Genomic DNA, 18472 nt, shown 5'->3' with positions numbered 1-18472 from the left:
CTAGGACTACTGAGGCAAAGCTGAATATACTGAGTACTAAAACAGAGTTTTAGAGGACTTTGACTCAAGCCAGGCTAAGGAGCTGAAACATGGAAAGTGAGTCTTGCTTGATGAGCTATTTAAATAAAGAGAGACCAATAATATATATTTTATTGGTTTTAATCTGACCTGAATCTGATTGGCGCTGGTCCTTGCAGAAAAATTAACAAAGAATGGAAAATATCGGTCCCTGTTCAAATGGTTCATGAGTTTATCCTTCACATAGACTGATTTCCCAGTACCTGTTGGACCCACGAAAAGCAGTGGCCTTTATATGTAAAAGGAAAAAATGAGACATAAGTAGGTCAGTCAAAAGGGAAAATATAGGGGAAAAGACTCATATTGTCAACTAACAGAAGCTGGATAATCCACTGAAAAGATAAAGTTATATGTGGACAATGGAAAGGACACTGAATTTGGAAACTGAGGAACTGGATTGAAATCCTGTCTCTGCTACTAGTGATCTCTTTGACCTTGGGCAAGTCAATTCACCAGGTGGGTCTCAGTTTCCTCACCTTCCAAAATAAGGGATTTGGGTGAGAAAATGACCTCCAACATCCCCCTCTAGCTCTGAAGCTACATTGAGCTATTATTTAGTGAAGAAATTGCCATTCCTTTAGAATGATGAGATAGATCTTCAGCAGCTCTATGGGAAATCCTTCATACTTACCATTTGTTCTCTCACCTGAAAATGAGGGGTGTAGGCTAAAACTAAGATTTCCGGAGGTCCATGAACTTTTAAAATGCTTTGATAACTAACTATATTTCAACATGATTGGTTTATTTTGTAATCTTAGGTATTTTGTTCCATGAATTTAACAACATTCTTACAATAAGGGATTCACAGATTTTACCAAACACGAAACAAAAAAGATTTCATGGACAAAAGGACCTCAAAAAGGACATTCCTTCTAGCAATAAAATTCTCAATAAACTAAATGACTGTATTTAGAATGTCAGAGGATAAGAGAACTGCTTACTTCTCATAGGTAATACATAAGTCCATTAAAAAAGTATATCTAATTGTGTCCATCGTAGGGACGATAATTTCTTGAATTTTAGTTTTCTTATTTCCTAAAGAAGAAGTTTTAATTAATTCATTCCAGTGGACCCACCGGCCGCGATTCTTCATCTACCAAAAAAAAAAATACATATAGTTAAACCCGTGGATTTAAAATGGTTGAAAGATTGTCTTCCTCATTAACGTTTTTAATTACCCTGTTGGCTTTGGAAGATTTTATATATATCTTCTTCTTGATTATTTTACTTTATGGCTAAACAAATACCATATAACTTTTAATAGAGTCTAATGATCAAAAGTAACCCAATTTCTTTCATTTTAGCCTCTTGACCCATAATTTCCAAATTCTTCACAATTCCCTCCTGCCAGTACAAACACTGGGAAAATCAGCTTAATAAGATCCCAAGCAAATATGTGCTAAACCTTGAGGGGAAGGAGGGAGGGAGTTTCCAACTTCCATTAATCCGAAAAAGGAACTAAGTAGACATTATTAAGTAAACATGTATTAAGCACCTTCTATATGCCTGGCATTATGCTAAGTGCTGAAAATACACATTTGGGGAAAAAAAAGATAATCCTCCCCCTCAAGGTGTTTACAAGGGAATGGAATCAAAGCTAATGAAATAAATTCATTAAAACACATCATATGTGTCACAGATGCTCTGAAACTTTGTGCAGGTGTGCCTCACGTTACACAATCAGAAAACAGTGGGTTTTGATTAAATTCTCAAACTTCAATCCTATTTCCAATACACAAGGGAGGTTTGCTAAAAAAAAAAAAAAATCCTGTTGAGTGTATTTCAATAAAGTGAACGTATGGTTTATATCATATCTCAATTAGAACGATCATGTCCATACTGGGTTTGCTTAAAACAAGGCATATTTAGATGATCCTACTTAATTTAAGGATGGAGAAACTGAAATTAAGTAAATTGAGTGGCCTGCCTATGCTCATTAAAGAGAAGCTCAAATCCCTTGAGTCACCTTATCGAAGGAAGGCCTGCAGTGACAGTGCCAAAAAACAACCAAATATCCATCGATGGTATTGAATGTGAATACATCAACCAGCCTCCATTTCTCCAATTGTTACCCCCTAGCATGAATTGGCACCATGCCCAGATCTAGGTTTTTTGCTTCCTCTTCCTAATACCAGCTTGACTCAGATAAGGACCCTAGACAACCCAGCCAATCTCAGTGGTCAATTATATCCATGCTCCCCCTGCCTTTCATCAGGAATCTTTCCCCTCAATCAAGCTGGCTCACTTTATTGTCAGCTGATTCTGTCTTGATGCCCCTGCACTTCCGTGTACTGTATTCTGGGATCTCAACCCTTATGAAGCCATTGGCCAAAGCCCTAGGCTCAGGGGCCATGGGACCTCTCCCTCTTGGGCCAGCTTCAGTTTTCACCCAGGTTATGTCATACCTCATATGTATAGTCATAGACCAGGCCTTTTTCATCAAAGTTGCATTCCCATTTGCCCACCCCAGGAGGTATTGGGTGGTCTTCATTCTTTCCTGTTATAATTTCTCTGACAAAACTATCAAACACAAGGCGTCCATCTGTGTCACAGCTTCCTCCAATGGACCAAATCAAAGAGAATATGAAGCAGGCCTGTTTTGACAAAAATAAGATTCACTATTTTTAAAATAAGTTTTCACCAATATTTTCTGTTTATTGCCATCATTATTCCAAATATTCCTCCCCTCTCCCTCCCCAAGAGCCATCACCTTTGATGAATAATATCTTTTAGGGAGAAAAATAATTCAGTACAACTGATTGATATGTTGAGAAAGTCAAAAAACGTGTCCTACATAACCACCGTGGACCTCCGACACAGATATTTTTCCAGGCTTCTCTGTACTTATCATATACAGCATTCTTCACAGCACAGTAATAATCCATTACTTTCATTTACCACAACTTGTTTGGCCAATAGGCACCTCTTCTGTTTCCAGTTGTTAGCAATCACAAAAAGTGCCGCTGTAAATATTTTGGAGTACATGGGAACTTTTTTCTCATCCATGGCTTCCTTGGGGCATAAGCCCAGTAACAGAGTCTCTGGTTCAAAGGTTATGAATGTATTAGTCCCTTCATTTGCATAATTACAAATTGCTTTCCAAAATGTTTACATCATTTCACAGCTCCACCAACAATACATTAGTGTGTCTATGATTCCACAACCCCTCCAACATTGACTGCTGCCATTTGAGATTGACCCTGTAAGATTTTCTTATTGATCCTATTTACAATTAATTGGTTTTGTCTGTTACGGTTTAAGTCATTCTTCTTTTGTCTCTGAACTTAGCTCAAAGTTCAGATGGCCTGTTATGGGCTAAGTTTAAATCCAGCTCCCTTGCCTCAAGAAAATGAACTGACTTTGGAGAATGAATGTGAACAGAAAGGGAGTTTGGTCTGGATACCTTTACTGATACATCCTCCAAGGGTGTCTGGTTTGCTGTCCAAAAGTCTGGGTTGCTATCTTGCACTGGACTCAGACAATGAGCACTTCTTAGTCTCATGAGAGAAGAAGGGGGAGGAGGTGGGGGGAGGTGTCATTGCTAGCACCCATTACCAAATTTCCAACCAATAACATTGTTCTTACTCCCATGAAGTCATATACCATGTTTTATTCTTTGTTCTGTATTCCCCATAACCCATAAAAGGGGAGCTGTCCTTTTCCTTGGGGATAAATGGAGGTAAGCCACTGACCATTTATGGACAAGTGGCACGCCATACTAATAAAGGTTATTTTGTTCAGAGATGTGCCCCATTTTACCTTCTGTAAAATTTCAACCACAACACATTTTTTGTCATTTTTGCCAATTGTTACTCATGTTGAGCATTCCTTCACACGACTGTAAATACCGTGCAGTTCTTTTGAGAACTGTTTGTTCATATACGTTGACCATTTATCTACTGTGGAATAGCTATCAGTCTTATTCATTTATTTATTATATTTCTTGGATAACAGACCCTTATCAGAGAAATCTGATACAAATATTTTTCCTCTTTCAAACACTTCCTTTTTTATTCTAGATATATTAATTTTGTCTGTGCAAAAGCTTTTCAGTTTCCAATAGTTATCTATTTTATCTATTATAATTGCCTCGATCTCTGTTTTGATTAGGAATACATTTCTTACTCATACTTGTGAGAGGAATATGATATTTTTCTTCTAATTTTTTGTCTGATCTTTTATATGAAGGTCATGCATCCATTTTAATATATTGTGGAGAGTGGTGTAAAGTGTTGGTGTAAGCCTAATTTCTGCCAGACTGTTTTTCAGTTTTCTCAGCAGTTTTTAAGCAGATAAGAGGCTTTCCTCTAGGTAACTTACATTTTCCACTTTGTCAAACACTGGGTTATTGAGTTCTATTGTTTCTGAACCTCCCTTGTCTATTTTATACCATTGATTCTCATTCTGTGTGTGTGTGTGTGTGTGTGTGTGTGCGTGTCTCTCTCTGTCTCTCTCTGTCTCTGTCTCTGTCTCTCTCTCTCTCTGTCTCTCTCTCTGTCTCCTTTAAAAAACACCACTTGGTTTTGATGACTGCTGCTTTATAATATAGTCTGAGTTCCAGAAGTACTATTTCCCCTTCATCCCTACTTCTTCTCATCATTTCCCTTCATATTCTAGATCTTTTGTTTTTTCAAATGAATTTCACTATTATTCTATCAAGTTAAGCATCTTTGTTATCTGATCGGTTTGGCATTAAAGGTCTAACTTCATCCAGGTTGTATTGGAATTTTTATAACATTGGCATGACCTAGTCATGAGCACCAAATGTTCCTCGGGCTATTTAGGTTGCTCCTTATTTCTTTAAGGAAGGCTTGGCAATTGAATATCTATAAGTCTATTGTGTACTTGGTGAGGTTGATCCCCACATACTTTATGAATTTCCTAGTTATTTGGAATGAGATTTTCTTTCTATTATTTTTTCCTGTGTTTTGTTTTTACATAAAACACATACATGTGTTTCATTATTGCATAGAAATGCTGTTGATTTTTGAAGATTAATTTTGTAATCTGCAACTTTGCTGAATTACTATTTTTTTAAGGAAAAAAACCACCCAGAAGATAATACTTAAGGACATAATCGCTCAACTGGAAGGTAAAAATCATGTTTACACACCAAATACAATGGAAGGGGATTCCCTAGATTAAAACATAAACCATTCTGAATTCTACCAAAAGTGTGATTGCTTGGGCTGCCTATGAAGGTGGAGAGTTTTTCAAGAAGCTAGACAACCAGTTCAATCAATCAACAGGCATCTCTTAATCACTCCCTACATGCCAGACTTTGTGCTAAGGACTGGGGATAAATCAGGGGAAAAGAGTCCCTACCCTTCAGGACCAGAGTGCCCTGGGAATACTTAATGCTTGTTGGCTGACTGGTGCTCAAATAGGGTGTCCTTTGTGGTGGGGATCCTTTGTCTCTTGTAGTCTTTTCTAGCTCTAAAATTCTACAGTACTCTGATTCTGTACTGGTCTTCCTATTTCATCAAACATCTCTGAATTTGACAGGTTAGGTTAGGTATGGTCAATCAATGAGTCGATAAGCATTGATTAAGCACCTACCATGGTCTGAGCGCTGTACTAGATACTGGGGATCCAAAGATTCAAAAGAAGTCATCTTTACCCTCAAAGAACCCATATTCTATGGGCAAGTGCATTGTCTTTCATCAAATGAACGAACACCCCAATGTTAACCCTGCCCAATGACAAATATGGAAAGGATGCCTTAATTTTCTATTGAAAGGCTACACCATGACAGTGAGGCAGGGCCAGCACTGATGGTGCCAGGGTGACTAAATACAGAGAAAAATTCTTAAAATTTTTTTCTGGATGCATTTTGCTTTGCTATGGCCTGGTCACATCCTCTGAAGAAGACCATGCATTCAGCAGAAGTCAGCCCAGCAGTCCCTCTGCAGCTTTGTGGGCTTCTCAAAGGCCAGGCCAGTGAAGCCAGGCTGCCCTTAACATGTGTCAAGATCACACCAGATTTTTGTTGGGTTTTTTTTTTTGGGGGGGGGGGGGTAAGACCTGATTTCATTCTTGGGGAAGTGAAAAGCCCAGCCTGGTAGTGAGACTTTAATGCTTTTTGAGCATAGTGGGAAATGACATAGTAGTTCCTATTTGGCCTAACCAGGATAATCACCTCCTTATTCTTGGAAACTGTGCCTCTGATAATGCAATCCAAAACTATATTTGGAGGGTTTGGGGTATAGTGTATAACCCTGGTGATTCCTAGCGAGCCTGCAGTCTACTCAAACCTCCAGATCTTTTTCAGACAAACTATGCTTCTAACTGTCTAACTGTGCTTCCCTCCTCCTCCATCATGTCTTTGTGAAGTCAATTTTTTAACCCAAATATAGCAGGCACATAGTAAGCACCTAATAAATGTTTGTTGACTATGGCCTCCCACCTGAGACTACGCTCCTCCATCTCTATTTCCTTCTAGCATCCTATGATCCTACTTGCTAAGGTCACCTATAATAACTGTCTCTTGCCCAGCCTTTCTTATACTACCAGACTTGGCTTCTTACCTGCCAAGGGCTGGTACCTGATGAACCCTGTCAGACTAACTGGACTTCCAATCCTGTCTCCCCTCCAACTGGCTTCATCCCAATACTCCCAACCCTCCTGTAGGTCAATGGGCCAACTCTTTCATCTCTTCAACCACTTGCTTTCATGCTCACCAAAAAAGACTGGCTCTGAATCCAAAGGTCTCTGCTGTTACTCAGCAGATTTCAAAATGACTGTGAGAAAAAAAACTCTTTAAGTTACCAAAAAGAGACCAATTAGGTTTAAAAAGGACCAAACAGCATCTGACCACATTCCTCCACAAAAAAGATGAGAGAAGTCGAGGTTCAACATAGATAAACTTGAAAACCATGGACTTTGAGCCAAGGCTCTGTTTCCCAGCAAACCTGGGCAATTCTTTCTGAAGTGAAAAGGAGGATTTTTTTTTTTTAATTAAAAGACCTTAATCTAAGTATGTGATCTTTGGAAAAAAAAAAAAACTCACACCTGAAAAGATTCCTTAATTGCTTACTGGTTATTTCTTCCCAGAGCCTCCATTTTACAGAAGGACTCCAGACCAACCATCCCTCATTCTTCAGCCCTGGCCATCATGTATCTGTCCACATACCTCCCCCTATCCCTCACCTGCTCCCCAAATCCCCTTTTATGTGCTGTTTTCCCTATTTGGGGAAGGACTGTATTTCTGTTTACTTGTATTTGTAGCCCCACTGCTTAGCACAATGCCTGGCATGCAATAAGTACATAAAAATGCTTATTGATTAGTTAATCCAGACAAGTAGGGTGGCATAATGGATAAAGAACTGACCTCAGAGTCCAGAGGGCCTCTGTTCAAGACCCAGTTCTGCCCCATCCTGGCTGTGAGACCCTGGGTACATCTGCACCAGACACCTTGCTAAGACTACAAGTGACCAGGCAGGTACCCATCTTCATCAACAGAGGGAATTACTCAAGGAGAGCTTTCTATATGGCTGACATCACAGATAAAATTCAAAAAAATTAAAATTCTTTAAGCTGAGCTGAAGTATGCATACCTCAAAAAGATTGCATAGTTAATATTTAACGAGCTTGTAGTCTTAATGTTAAAAGTAGAAGTCTGGGAGAAAGATTTAAAACCTACACAACAGGGCGTTGGTCAGCCTGTTAAAGGTGGCATTTGGGGTTGAGAAAGGAAATGGAAATGAGGAGAGTCAGGACCCAGAATCTCAACGGGGTTTGAGCTTAAAGTAGAAAAAAGGGCAATGAATGGCAGCACCATCAGAGCTGTGCTTGTGTGAGCTCAGAGGGTGTTGGCCAATCCTGCAAGTCCATCCAATACCCCTGTGACTGGGAACGCTATTGGACAATATCAAGGAATCCAGAGTCACCAACTCGGTCACTTCCTTTAATCAATAAACCATCAAACATGCATTCTTCTTCTTCTTATCATTGTTATAAGTGCTGGGCACTTACAGGGATACAAGAGGAGGCAAAGACCACAAGCATTGACTATCTACCCTGGGCAGGCGCTACCCTAAAAGCCAAGGACGAATGAAACAATCCCTGCTCTCAATCAGCCTACCTTCAGTCAGAAACAGCAGCACGTAAAATGGAGGAGGAGAAGGAAAGACAGATGGGGACCAGACTGGAACAAGTTCTAAGGCCAGAGAACAAGAGGGCCTCTCCTAAGATGTGTTGGGACAGGAGGGACCAGGGAAAAGGGAAAGCGGGGAGAAAAACTAACCATGATCCAAACACGGATGTGTTTACTGTTCGGGTCTTCAGCCGCCACGTTGGAGAGCAAGACTTCAAAGAGGCGAGTGAGAGAGACCACAACGTTGCTGTTGCTTGTGGGAATCAGCTCCTGCAGAGCCACAAAAGACAGTCAAGACTTGCCTGTCTAGGGAGGTCACACAATAGAAAACTAGTCTAAGGACCAGGAAGCTTCTCAAAGTCCACAGAGGGAGCAGCTGGTAACCTTCATTCAAATGACTCGACCCCTTGGTTCCAGTCCAGCTATAGCCCATGAACTTGCCAAGTCTGAGAACCAAGAATTGTAAGAGACAGAATTGAGGATCCATTCCTGGGGAAACTCCCAGCTGGCCCTGAGCTCCAGGTTCACACTACCTGGGACCAATGCAAGGGATACCTTCTATCTTTCACCTTCCTTCTGAGACACTGTCAAAACAGGAAGCATGTGAAAGCTATTGGAGCCAGGAAAACTTGGCTTTGGATCCCACCTCAGACGCTCACCAGCTGTGTGACCCTGGGCAAGTCATTTAGTCCATCTGCCTCAATTTCCTCCCCTTTAAACTAGGAATAACAATATCACCTACTTCTTAGGGTTGCTGTGAGGATTGAATGAGGTAGTACCTGAACAATAACATTTGTGAAATACTTTGTAAACCTTAATTCACTGCCTAAATATCATTATTATCATTAAAGTGGAATACTAATAATAGTAATAGATAATAGCATTTCTCTAGCACTTTAAGGTTTGCAAATTTCTTTACAATTATTATCTCATTTTATCTTCACAAAAACCCTGGGAAGTAGTGCCATTATTACCCCTATTTTATAGATGAGGAAACTGAGGAAAACAGAGTTTAAATGTCTTGCCCAGGGTCACCAGCAAGTATGTGTCTGAGGCTAGATTTGAACTTGGGTCATCCACACTCAAGGCCCAGCCTTAGTCATGATTTTGTCAGTGTACATCATAACCCCTCAAAACCCTTGGCCAGAGGGAACCCTACCTCTAAACTGTTGATTTGTAAATTGAGGGTCCCTTGGCCCAGCCTGTGCCTACTCATTCTCATTCTTTTTATTAGTTTGGCCTGAATTATGAGAAGTCAAAGTCCAATGAAAAATGAATCCAAGTGGTGGCCTAAGAGGCACAGATTGTGAACAGAGCACACATTTTCAAACATGGCCAAAGCGTTGATTTATTTTGCTAAACTGGGAGGGCTCTATCTGTGCTGGGAGAGGAGAGATTGGGAAGTGACAACAGTGTAAAAGAAAACAAGACAGGGCCACTAAAACTTAGCTTCTAATTCAACAAACCTTGCATTTTTTCTGACGAATCCGCAGCGCCGCAGATATCAACCAATCAAAGAGTTCTTTCAACAGATCCTGGTATTCCTTTCTATCCAGAGGCTCCTTCAGGGAATGCAACCAAGAGGTGACCAGCGGCTCCCAGCCTAGCTGGAGGGGTTCCATGTAGATCATGCCACAGCGACTGACCGTGGCCGGCTAAAGAGAGCAAGGCAGCTTTACCTTTCAAAGACTTCCCTTTCACAGCAAAGATAACATAAGAGGAAAAGGACAGGTAGAAGGGCACGCTAATGTATTTTTGGAGGAAGCATGTGCAGAAAGTTACCAAAACGGGTGCAGCCTTGACCGAGTGATACTGCTACAAGGTCTATACCCCAAACAGATCAAAGAAAGAGGAAAAGGACCCGTATGCACAAAATTATTTACAGCTGTTGTCACAAGGAACAGGAAACTAAAGGAATGCCTATCAACCAGGAACTAGGTATATGAGGGTAACAATATTATTCCACCATAAGAAAATACTAAATAGATGATTTTGGACTTGTATGAATGGATTGACAGTGAAGAGACCAGCAGAAGAACAATTTACACAATAATATGAGGCCTCTGACCAAAGCAATGACCAACAATGTTTCCAAGGACCAGCAACGACAGAGGGGATGGAACCAGAGACAGACACGGTCCATGTGGCCATTCGTGCTGCTGGTCTGTGCACATTTGTTACAAGGGGCTGTTTGCTTTTCTCAAATGGGGGTGAGTGGGGGGCAGAGATGAAACTAGAATAGGATAATGAAAAGAAAGTAAAAAAGATTATTGAGACTTTTTTTAAATGCAGAGAAGAGACTAGACAGAAGACAGGAAGGATTGCAGGACACCTAAAGGCTGAACGTGTGTATGTTCATATTATTATATATTACATGTATTATACAATGGAGATCTCTAGGTCTGTGAACAAGCTTCCTTTTCCATTCTACCGTGTATTTAGAAATGCCTGTTTAATTTGGTGCTTGTTAAGTTCAGAACTTTTTTTTAATCTGTCTACCAAAAAAAAAAAAAAAGTTTCTTTTGCAATAAAAACTCCTGGCCATCCTGAGCTCCCCCAGGTCGACCTGCCAACTTACCGAGGCCTGGGACAGGTCCATGGCTTCGAAGATGAGGCTCATTTGAGCAGACATCTGGATGATCTCCCCACTCATCAGGCAAAGCTGGATACCAGGATTTCAAGAGGGACAATTAGGAAAATCCAATCCCTGCCTTTCAAAGGCATCACTAAGAATTTGCTCCAAGTAGAAAATAATACATCCATCCCAGCAAGGTTTGTTTTCATTTCCTAAAGGTGCCCAGAATCAGGGACCAGCCAAGGCTCAGGGCAGCCAAAAGGGCCAGGATTTGGAGGCCAAGGACCTGAGTCCAAATCCTTCCTCTGCTACCCAATGCCCTCATGAATCTGGGCAAATCACCAGAGCCCTCTGGGGCCTCAACTTCTTCATCTGTCAAATCAGGGGCTGGAGCAGATGCCCCCTGAGGTCCTTTCCAGACTCTAAATACACAACCTCTGTCTTTTAATGCCATAAATTAGCAGTCATGGCCCTTCCCCCACCAGCCCTGCCACAAGCCTCCTCTTCTCCCAGCCCTTCACCATCCCATGACATCTGTGCTCTAAGTTCATCACTACCTCATTTGGTCTCCAGTTTGTTAATGTTTCTCTTTTAAAAAATTCCCCAGAAATGATTGCATAACATAGCTGTGTGTCTTATCCTCTTAGGACCAATGGATAGAAGATACATGAAGGAATTTTTCAGCTCAACATAAGGAAAAATTAGATGATACAGTGCATAGATTGGTCTTGGCCTCAGGAAGACCTGAGTTCAAATCCCAATTCAGACACTTGCTAGCTGTGTGACATTGGGCAAGTCACTTGCCTGTGCCTCAGTTTCTTCATTTGTCAAATAGGGGATAATAATAGCTTCTGTCTCCCAGGGTTGTTGTGAGGACCAACTAAGAGAATATATGTGAAGCACTTTGCAAACCTTGAAGAGCTATATAAATCTTAGCTATTGTCGTCATCATCATCAGCTAGAGGCTCCAAAAAGGGAACAAATCAAGCTGCCCATCACTGGGCTGTCAGGGGTTATCGCAGCTTCTGATGACTCGGGTTTGGCACAGACAGGGAAGCCTCAGAAGTCTCCCGACCTCTGTGAGCCAATGATGCTACATCCTCCTTCAGAGGGGGTGGTCATATCACCTCTGCTTTTTTCTCCTGGCATCCTCATCCACATTGCCTCACCAAGGCTTCCTGTCCAGCCCCACTGAAGAGTTAGATTAGGACCCAAAGGGCCCCTCCAGTGCTCTGGGATCCCAAGATCCTAAGTCACTTAACCTCACTGGGGCCTCAGTTTCTTTATTTGTAAAAAGAGGAGACTGGACTAACTGGTCTAAGGTCCCTGCCACCTCTAGATCTGTGATTCTTCAGGAATTCCAAGACCCTCTACCCTGATTTCCAATCAATACATTCAAATGTTCTGTACAGGAGTACCTGTCTATATTTAAGAAAATGTAATTAGAGCATCACTCCTACAATCCTTAATCTACATGAGTTATACTTCCTTCTCATTAGTTTGAGCTAGTTGAGCATTGGGCTACCCTGAGAGTCCTGTGTTCAGGTCAGAGCACCACAACTTAGAAGGGACATTGCAAATCTGCAGCAAGTTCAGATAAGGGAGGTGAGGGAAGGAGAAGAGATCAGAGTGGTGAAGAGACTAAAAAAATGCCACTGAAGGATCAGCTGAAGAAATGGGCACTGCTTAGTGTGTAGGAGAATACCCTTGGGTACATAATAGCCATCACCAAACACTGGAAGGGTTGCCAAGTACAAGAGGGCTTAGACTTTCTCTGTCAGTCTCCTGAGGATGGGACTAGAGCTCATGGTTGGGAGTCAAATTTTATGTCAACATAGGGTGGCCTAAAAGCTATTAGAGTTTATCACAAAATAACAGATCACCAGTACTGTCCCACAGAGAGTGAGAGTTGCCTGGCTCTGTAGCCAGAGGACCAGGGTTTAAATCCTGCCTCTGATGTTTGTTCCCCGAGTGACCCCGGGCATGTCACCTAGCTGGTCCTGTCTCCTCATCTGTAAAATAAAAGAGTTGGACAAGATGGCCTTAGAGGTCGCTTCCAACTTTACATCTAGGACCCTAAATACCAAAGGAGACTACCTTAAACAGTAGTCAGTTCCCCATTCTTGGAAATCTTTAAGAAGGCAATAATGGTAGAGATGCGGACATCAGGTATAGGTTGGATTAGATGACCTCTGAAATCCCTTCCATATGCTAATTAACATATAGTAATTAGCCTCAGCAATTTTTCAGTTCCTTTTCTTTCTCTAGTGTTTTTGAATTCCTCCACTTTCACTACAGATCATGTACCTTTTTGTTGTCATCCAATACTGTGTTCATGCTTTCAATCCACAGCGTATCAATGGGCCCATCAAAGACCACCCATTTGCGATCCGGGGTCTCTGACAGGGCAAATTCTCTAAAGGTATTGGCGACAATGCCATCTGTCCACTAAGAGAGATAGAGAAAGGAAAGAGTTGAGAAGTTCAGGACCCTGGAAATCTAGGCTGATGCCCAAAGGAGGGTTTGTGGAAACAACAAAAAGAAAAAGGGTACAGCCAAGAGGCTGCTTCCATTTAATAGATGAAAAAAGAGCCATAAAAAGTGAGTACTTGAACAGAGCTGTGCTTGTATCACTATGGGAGGTTGGCATTAACTAATCAAGGAAGAGATGTCTTTCCTAAAAATGCATAAAATGAGAATGTGTACAGAAAACTGTATTCACACGCACGCTCACACCCCCCAAAAAGTGATAGAACTGGAATTTTCTAGAGTTAATTTCTAGAGTTAAATGAAGGATTTGGTGGGGAGAGGACTGTTCAAATATGGTTCATTTTTAGTTGATGACATTTTTTACAAAAAAAGGTTGTGGGGGAGGTTGAGGTTTTTACTCCCTAAACCTATCTTTGAGGGGTGGGGCAGAACAAAGAAACCCTGGAGCTGGAGTAACAGAAAGACATGGAGCCAAGATCCAAGAAGCAAAGAGATGGACTTTGCCCTCTGATGAAGACCCAGCAGAGAAGGGGACTACAAAAGTCACTCAAGTTTCCCCACCTCATGAGACACGGGATCAAACTGGCCAAAAAGTTGGCCCATCGTGATGGACTTGGGGTTCACCGTCCTGTGAATGACCTTCTCTTCCTCTCCATACGAACGCTCGTTCATAAGCGTCAGTGTGTCAGCCAACACATGCAGAACCTTTGTCTTCCCCGCGTAAGGCTCTCCAACAAGCATGAACCTTTTGGACAATTATTACACGATAAGGTTTGGAAGGGGTAGCAATGAAGAATGGATTTAGTATAAAGAACTCTCCACAGGGCTCACTGGCTCATCCTGTAGTGTAGACAAGATGTACTAGACAAGATGACATTGGTACACAAAGAAAGAACAGCCCAAACCAGCTGATGGGATACGAAGATGGACAAGCCAGCCTTTTCTTGAACTTTCATTGTTTCTGATTCCTTGGTTCCCTTTCTGGATGAAATTAGCCAGGATGAACATGTCCTCTCTATCTTCAATTATGATCTAATATCTCCTTGTTCACAAAATGAAGAAATCACAACAAGAACTCTCGGCTAATTTCAGTTGGAAATAGGAATGAAGTAACAAGAAGCAATCATGAGGGAGATGAGGAGATTGTGAAGACTTTTCATAACAATAATATGGGGAATATTGAATTTTCTAAATAAAATTTCTCTTCCATAAGGCCTCTCTCCCTGGATACCTGGGTTTCAGTTGCCGCCCCCCCTTACCAGCTACCAGCTTTCTTTGTGAAAGTGCTGTGGGCTGTAGCTGAAACTTGGAAGTTACTCAAATCTCCCCTTTGTCGTATTGTTGCCACATCAACATTACAGCTCCCGCTTCTCCCTCTCCCCTCCTTTCTAAAGCCATATCCGCCGTTAAGTTAGATATTAGATGAGGTAATTGTGTTAGGATAGGTGGAAATTTCCCGGGGTTTGCCTAGTTTTTCGAGTTTAGATTGTAAGCCCACCTCCCAGCCAATGGAGAGGTGGGATAGTGGGGAGGCAGGGTTCTTTGCATTAGGGGATAAAAATTGTGCTTTGATTTCTATAAATTGCCTCCTTCCATCAGATTCCCCAATCTGGTGGAGGGATGCCCCTTTCTCACGAGAATTTTAATAAATCATTTTCTGTTCTTATTGAGAAGCCTCTTCATTAATTTAAAATTTTGAGTAAGGGTCTTTTTATCCCATACAATCAGAATTCCAGGAATAGTCCAGTTAGCCCACCATAGGGAGATCTTAAACATTTTTGTGTTCTGGACCCATTTGACAGCCCAAGGGGCCTCTTCTCATAATAATGCTTTTAAATGCAAAAAGTACTTAGGATTACCAAGGAAACTAATTATATTGAAATACAGCAATCAATGTTTTAAAGTTCATGGACTTCAGGTTTAGAACCCATCATAGACTATGATCTAGTGAGTTTAGGTGATTCTTCTTTCCTGGTATACTCATTTCATCCATTCTAGCATATCAATGACATTAGATTGTGAGCTCCTTGAGGCCAAGGACTGTCTTTTGCATCATTTTGTAGACTCAGTATACCACACAATGTCTAGCACATCATAGGCATGTAATAAATGTTGACTGATTGAATGATTCCATTTATACCACAGGATGGATCAATGAACCCTGTAGAGTCATGAACGAGAGGAAATATTTACTCTTCTTCCCCTAATTCTCTGCTTTAAATTGACCTTATCCCTGCTTCAGGAAAAAAAAAAGTACTCTGCTGCTTACTGAAAGCTGGCTAATGACTTTTTTGAAGAGTTCTCTAATTGACCCAGTGCCATCTGAATCCATGCCTTGTCTAGAGCTACCAAACCATAGAACTAAAAACCCTTTAGGATTCAAGACAGGGGAGAGGGAATGCTCCATCTGAACCTTTTGCTGGCCCAATGTCTAGGACCCCACATGATCAGCAGCCAGGTGGAGGGTGAAGAATCTGCTCCGCCATCTTGCTCATCCCATTGCTTTCATCACCTCACTGTTGAGAATAAGCACATAGCTATGGAACAATATAAGGACTGAGAAAGCGGAATAATCTTACCCGTGTCTAACAATCATCATTTCATATGTCTGGATCATTTTGTCTAGAAATACTTTGACAGGCTGAAGATTGTGCTCCTTGCAGCACTCATGAGCACATTCCAGGAAATCCTGAATTAAAACAAAAGAAACAAACAAAAGAAAGGCTGCTTTCCAATGGAACAGAAGGAAAAGGTCCTTAACAAATGGTAGAGGTATCATAAAATGTTTCTCTTTTTTGAAAGTAAATTTATTTAATTGGTGACATATTTCTATAGGTAAAAACTATGGAAGCAATTTTCAAACACACCATAAACAGCAGTATCAGAATATTTCTAAAATAATTTAATTCAAGGGTTAAGCTCCTCCTGTGTGTGCAGAATAGGGTGTCAAGCAATGGAGAAGGTACAAAGGTTAGAGAGTATACCACCTCTTATGGTAGAAATATACATCCCATCAGGCATCCTAAATTACAATAGTGGCAGCTTTGGATATTACATGACAATAATCTCCTGTAAGAAGCATTGGGTCAAACTTGTATTTATCCTGTTTGTAGATCTATAACTAGAAATATAGTCATGAGTTTAAAAAATACATATACAACAACTGGATGAAAGAACATCAGCCATAGAGAGGAAGGGGGTACCACGTGCACCACTGAGGATGGCCTTTCCTTGAGTTCAGTTATGCAAAGAGAGGGAGAGTTGACCCATCCCTAGACCCTCAGGGTTCGAATGAAAGTAAGTTCTGGTGATAAGGTGCCTCTCTCAGGGACCATCTTCTCCTCAGCTCCCACAGTGGGGAAAACCAAGATGCCCCCTCTCCCAGTACATTTTCATCAAGAGTCACTCTACTCTGGTGATGGTTTTGCCCACAGTGACCCTGTCTAGAAGAGAACAGCAGTTACTGTAAGGAAGATGTGCACCTCGCCCCCAAGTTAGGGGCCTGGGACAAAGCCTCATTCACCCAATACTAGTTGTGGCTCTGATGACTGAGTGTTACAATTCATATTGGGAAACAAAATGTTCTTTTCCTCACATGAGACATTTTCTGTGGCTTGAATCCCATCCCCCATAGTACCAAACTCTGGAAAGCACAGAAACTAATTTAATCTGCCTTTTTGAAAGTTCCTTAACTCAGTCCCTCATCCTACAGCCAGAAGCAACTTACTATTTTAATTAAGTTGAATAAATAATTCCTCAATGAATCGACTGTTAGGGGGAAAAAAAGCAGCCTAACAATCATACTTACATTATAATCAGCTTCTGGGAGCTTGACACCAGGAAACAGGTCACTAGTTATTCCGTTAAACAAGGGTATGTCATGGGACAGAAACTTGGGTTCATTCACATCCTTTATTGATCGGAGAAGCTGAAAGTGCCAAGCACAGAAAGCTGATTACACAGAGTGCACTAAAATCCCCACAAAACCCACACACACCAAGATGAATGTAGTAACAATGTTTTGTGAAAGCAAAAAGAACCCACAAAACTGGGGACAGGGTGAATGCCCACAGCTTGGGAGAAGGATGAACCAACTGCGATCTATCAATGTGGTGAAGCACTGTTGTGCCATGATAAGTAAGGACTGAGAGGAATTCAGAAAAACACAGGAAGACTTGGGTGAACTGATACAGTGAAGTCACAAGAACTAAAGCATCTTTCTACAGTAGTATAAATGAAACAAAACCAAAAAGCAGCTAAACCTAGAGCAACTGCAGTGACCAATATTTGCCCCCAAAGAAAAGAAGGTGAAATACACTCCCCTCTTCTCAAAAGAAAGATGGCGAACTCTGAGTGCAGAGCTCATTACACACCTGCGGAAGAGGTCCCTTTGTCAGTAACTGTTCTTTATTACAAAGGAAGGTTTGGCGGAGATGAATAAAGTTTTTAAAAAGGCATCAATGAAACATGTATTTAAAAATAGAATAAAACTCTAGCAAAATTCTAATAACATATAAACTATTTTAAAAGTTCACTTAGAAGGCAAAGTAGTATATTGATGACTAAGAGTTTTCTTCTAAATTGTCATTACCATAACAAAATTATCATAGTAAATTTGCCACAATGAAATTAACACAAATGAAATTGCCAATACCATTACCATAAATCCATTACCGTAATGAAAAGGGAATTATACAGATGATCACTTTATTTCAGAATTATCACAAGGAATTTCTGTAACCAAACCCTGTGCTACCAATTCTGCACTGCCAGGCACAAGAGCAACAATGCTAGGTGGGCTGGGGGAACAGCTCACCACAGCCCAATATCTGGTAGCTGTTTACTTTGAATATTGTTGGGCATCAATGGGCAACATGGCATGGGGGAGAGAGTCAGGAAAATCTGGGTTCAGCTCCTGCTTCTGACATATCCTGGCTGTGGGCAAATCACAAACTTCCAAATTACAATAGGAAAGGCTTCCTATAAGAAGGGAGGATTTTAGCTGGAACTGAAAATCAATTTGTCTAAGTAAAAGGTGTTTCTACATTGGAATTTCCCCATATTAGTGAAACCATAGGTAGGGGTGCATCTCTGTTATCTTCACTCTCCCAAAGAACTAAAAACCCAACAGAAGTGTCTACATTTGACAAATTTGTCACCTCACCCTAGTTACAACTCTACCTTTTTCATCCCTCTCTGATTAACCTCCCAAAGGAGCAGAGATCTTAGAACCT

At 41.0% G+C, this 18472-nt stretch overlaps 1 protein-coding gene across 4 annotated transcripts in view; it reads right to left on the bottom strand.

The window, feature by feature from the left end:
• Window positions 1-18472, bottom strand: part of DNAH12 (dynein axonemal heavy chain 12) — a 151987-nt gene that overhangs the window by 80120 nt on the left and 53395 nt on the right. For all 4 annotated transcript variants that reach the window (XR_011964804.1, XM_072598847.1, XM_072598848.1 and 1 more), the window contains 10 exons: window positions 17047-17166; window positions 15818-15927; window positions 13800-13983; window positions 13056-13196; window positions 10752-10835; window positions 9640-9828; window positions 8324-8443; window positions 2484-2672; window positions 1020-1171; window positions 169-307 (listed from right to left, as the gene is read on the bottom strand). Coding sequence is in view for 3 of the 4 variants with exons in the window: in XM_072598847.1 (XP_072454948.1) it covers window positions 169-307; window positions 1020-1171; window positions 2484-2672; window positions 8324-8443; window positions 9640-9828; window positions 10752-10835; window positions 13056-13196; window positions 13800-13983; window positions 15818-15927; window positions 17047-17166 (1428 nt within the window). In the remaining variant the exon portion in view is untranslated. The remainder of the gene's footprint in view (window positions 1-168; window positions 308-1019; window positions 1172-2483; window positions 2673-8323; window positions 8444-9639; window positions 9829-10751; window positions 10836-13055; window positions 13197-13799; window positions 13984-15817; window positions 15928-17046; window positions 17167-18472) is intronic.

Source organism: Notamacropus eugenii, chromosome 3, assembly GCF_028372415.1.
Source record: "Notamacropus eugenii isolate mMacEug1 chromosome 3, mMacEug1.pri_v2, whole genome shotgun sequence".
Lineage (NCBI taxonomy): Eukaryota > Metazoa > Chordata > Mammalia > Diprotodontia > Macropodidae > Notamacropus > Notamacropus eugenii.
Note: the sequence above shows the minus strand (reverse complement) of the source record. Positions and strands in the feature narration are given on the sequence as shown.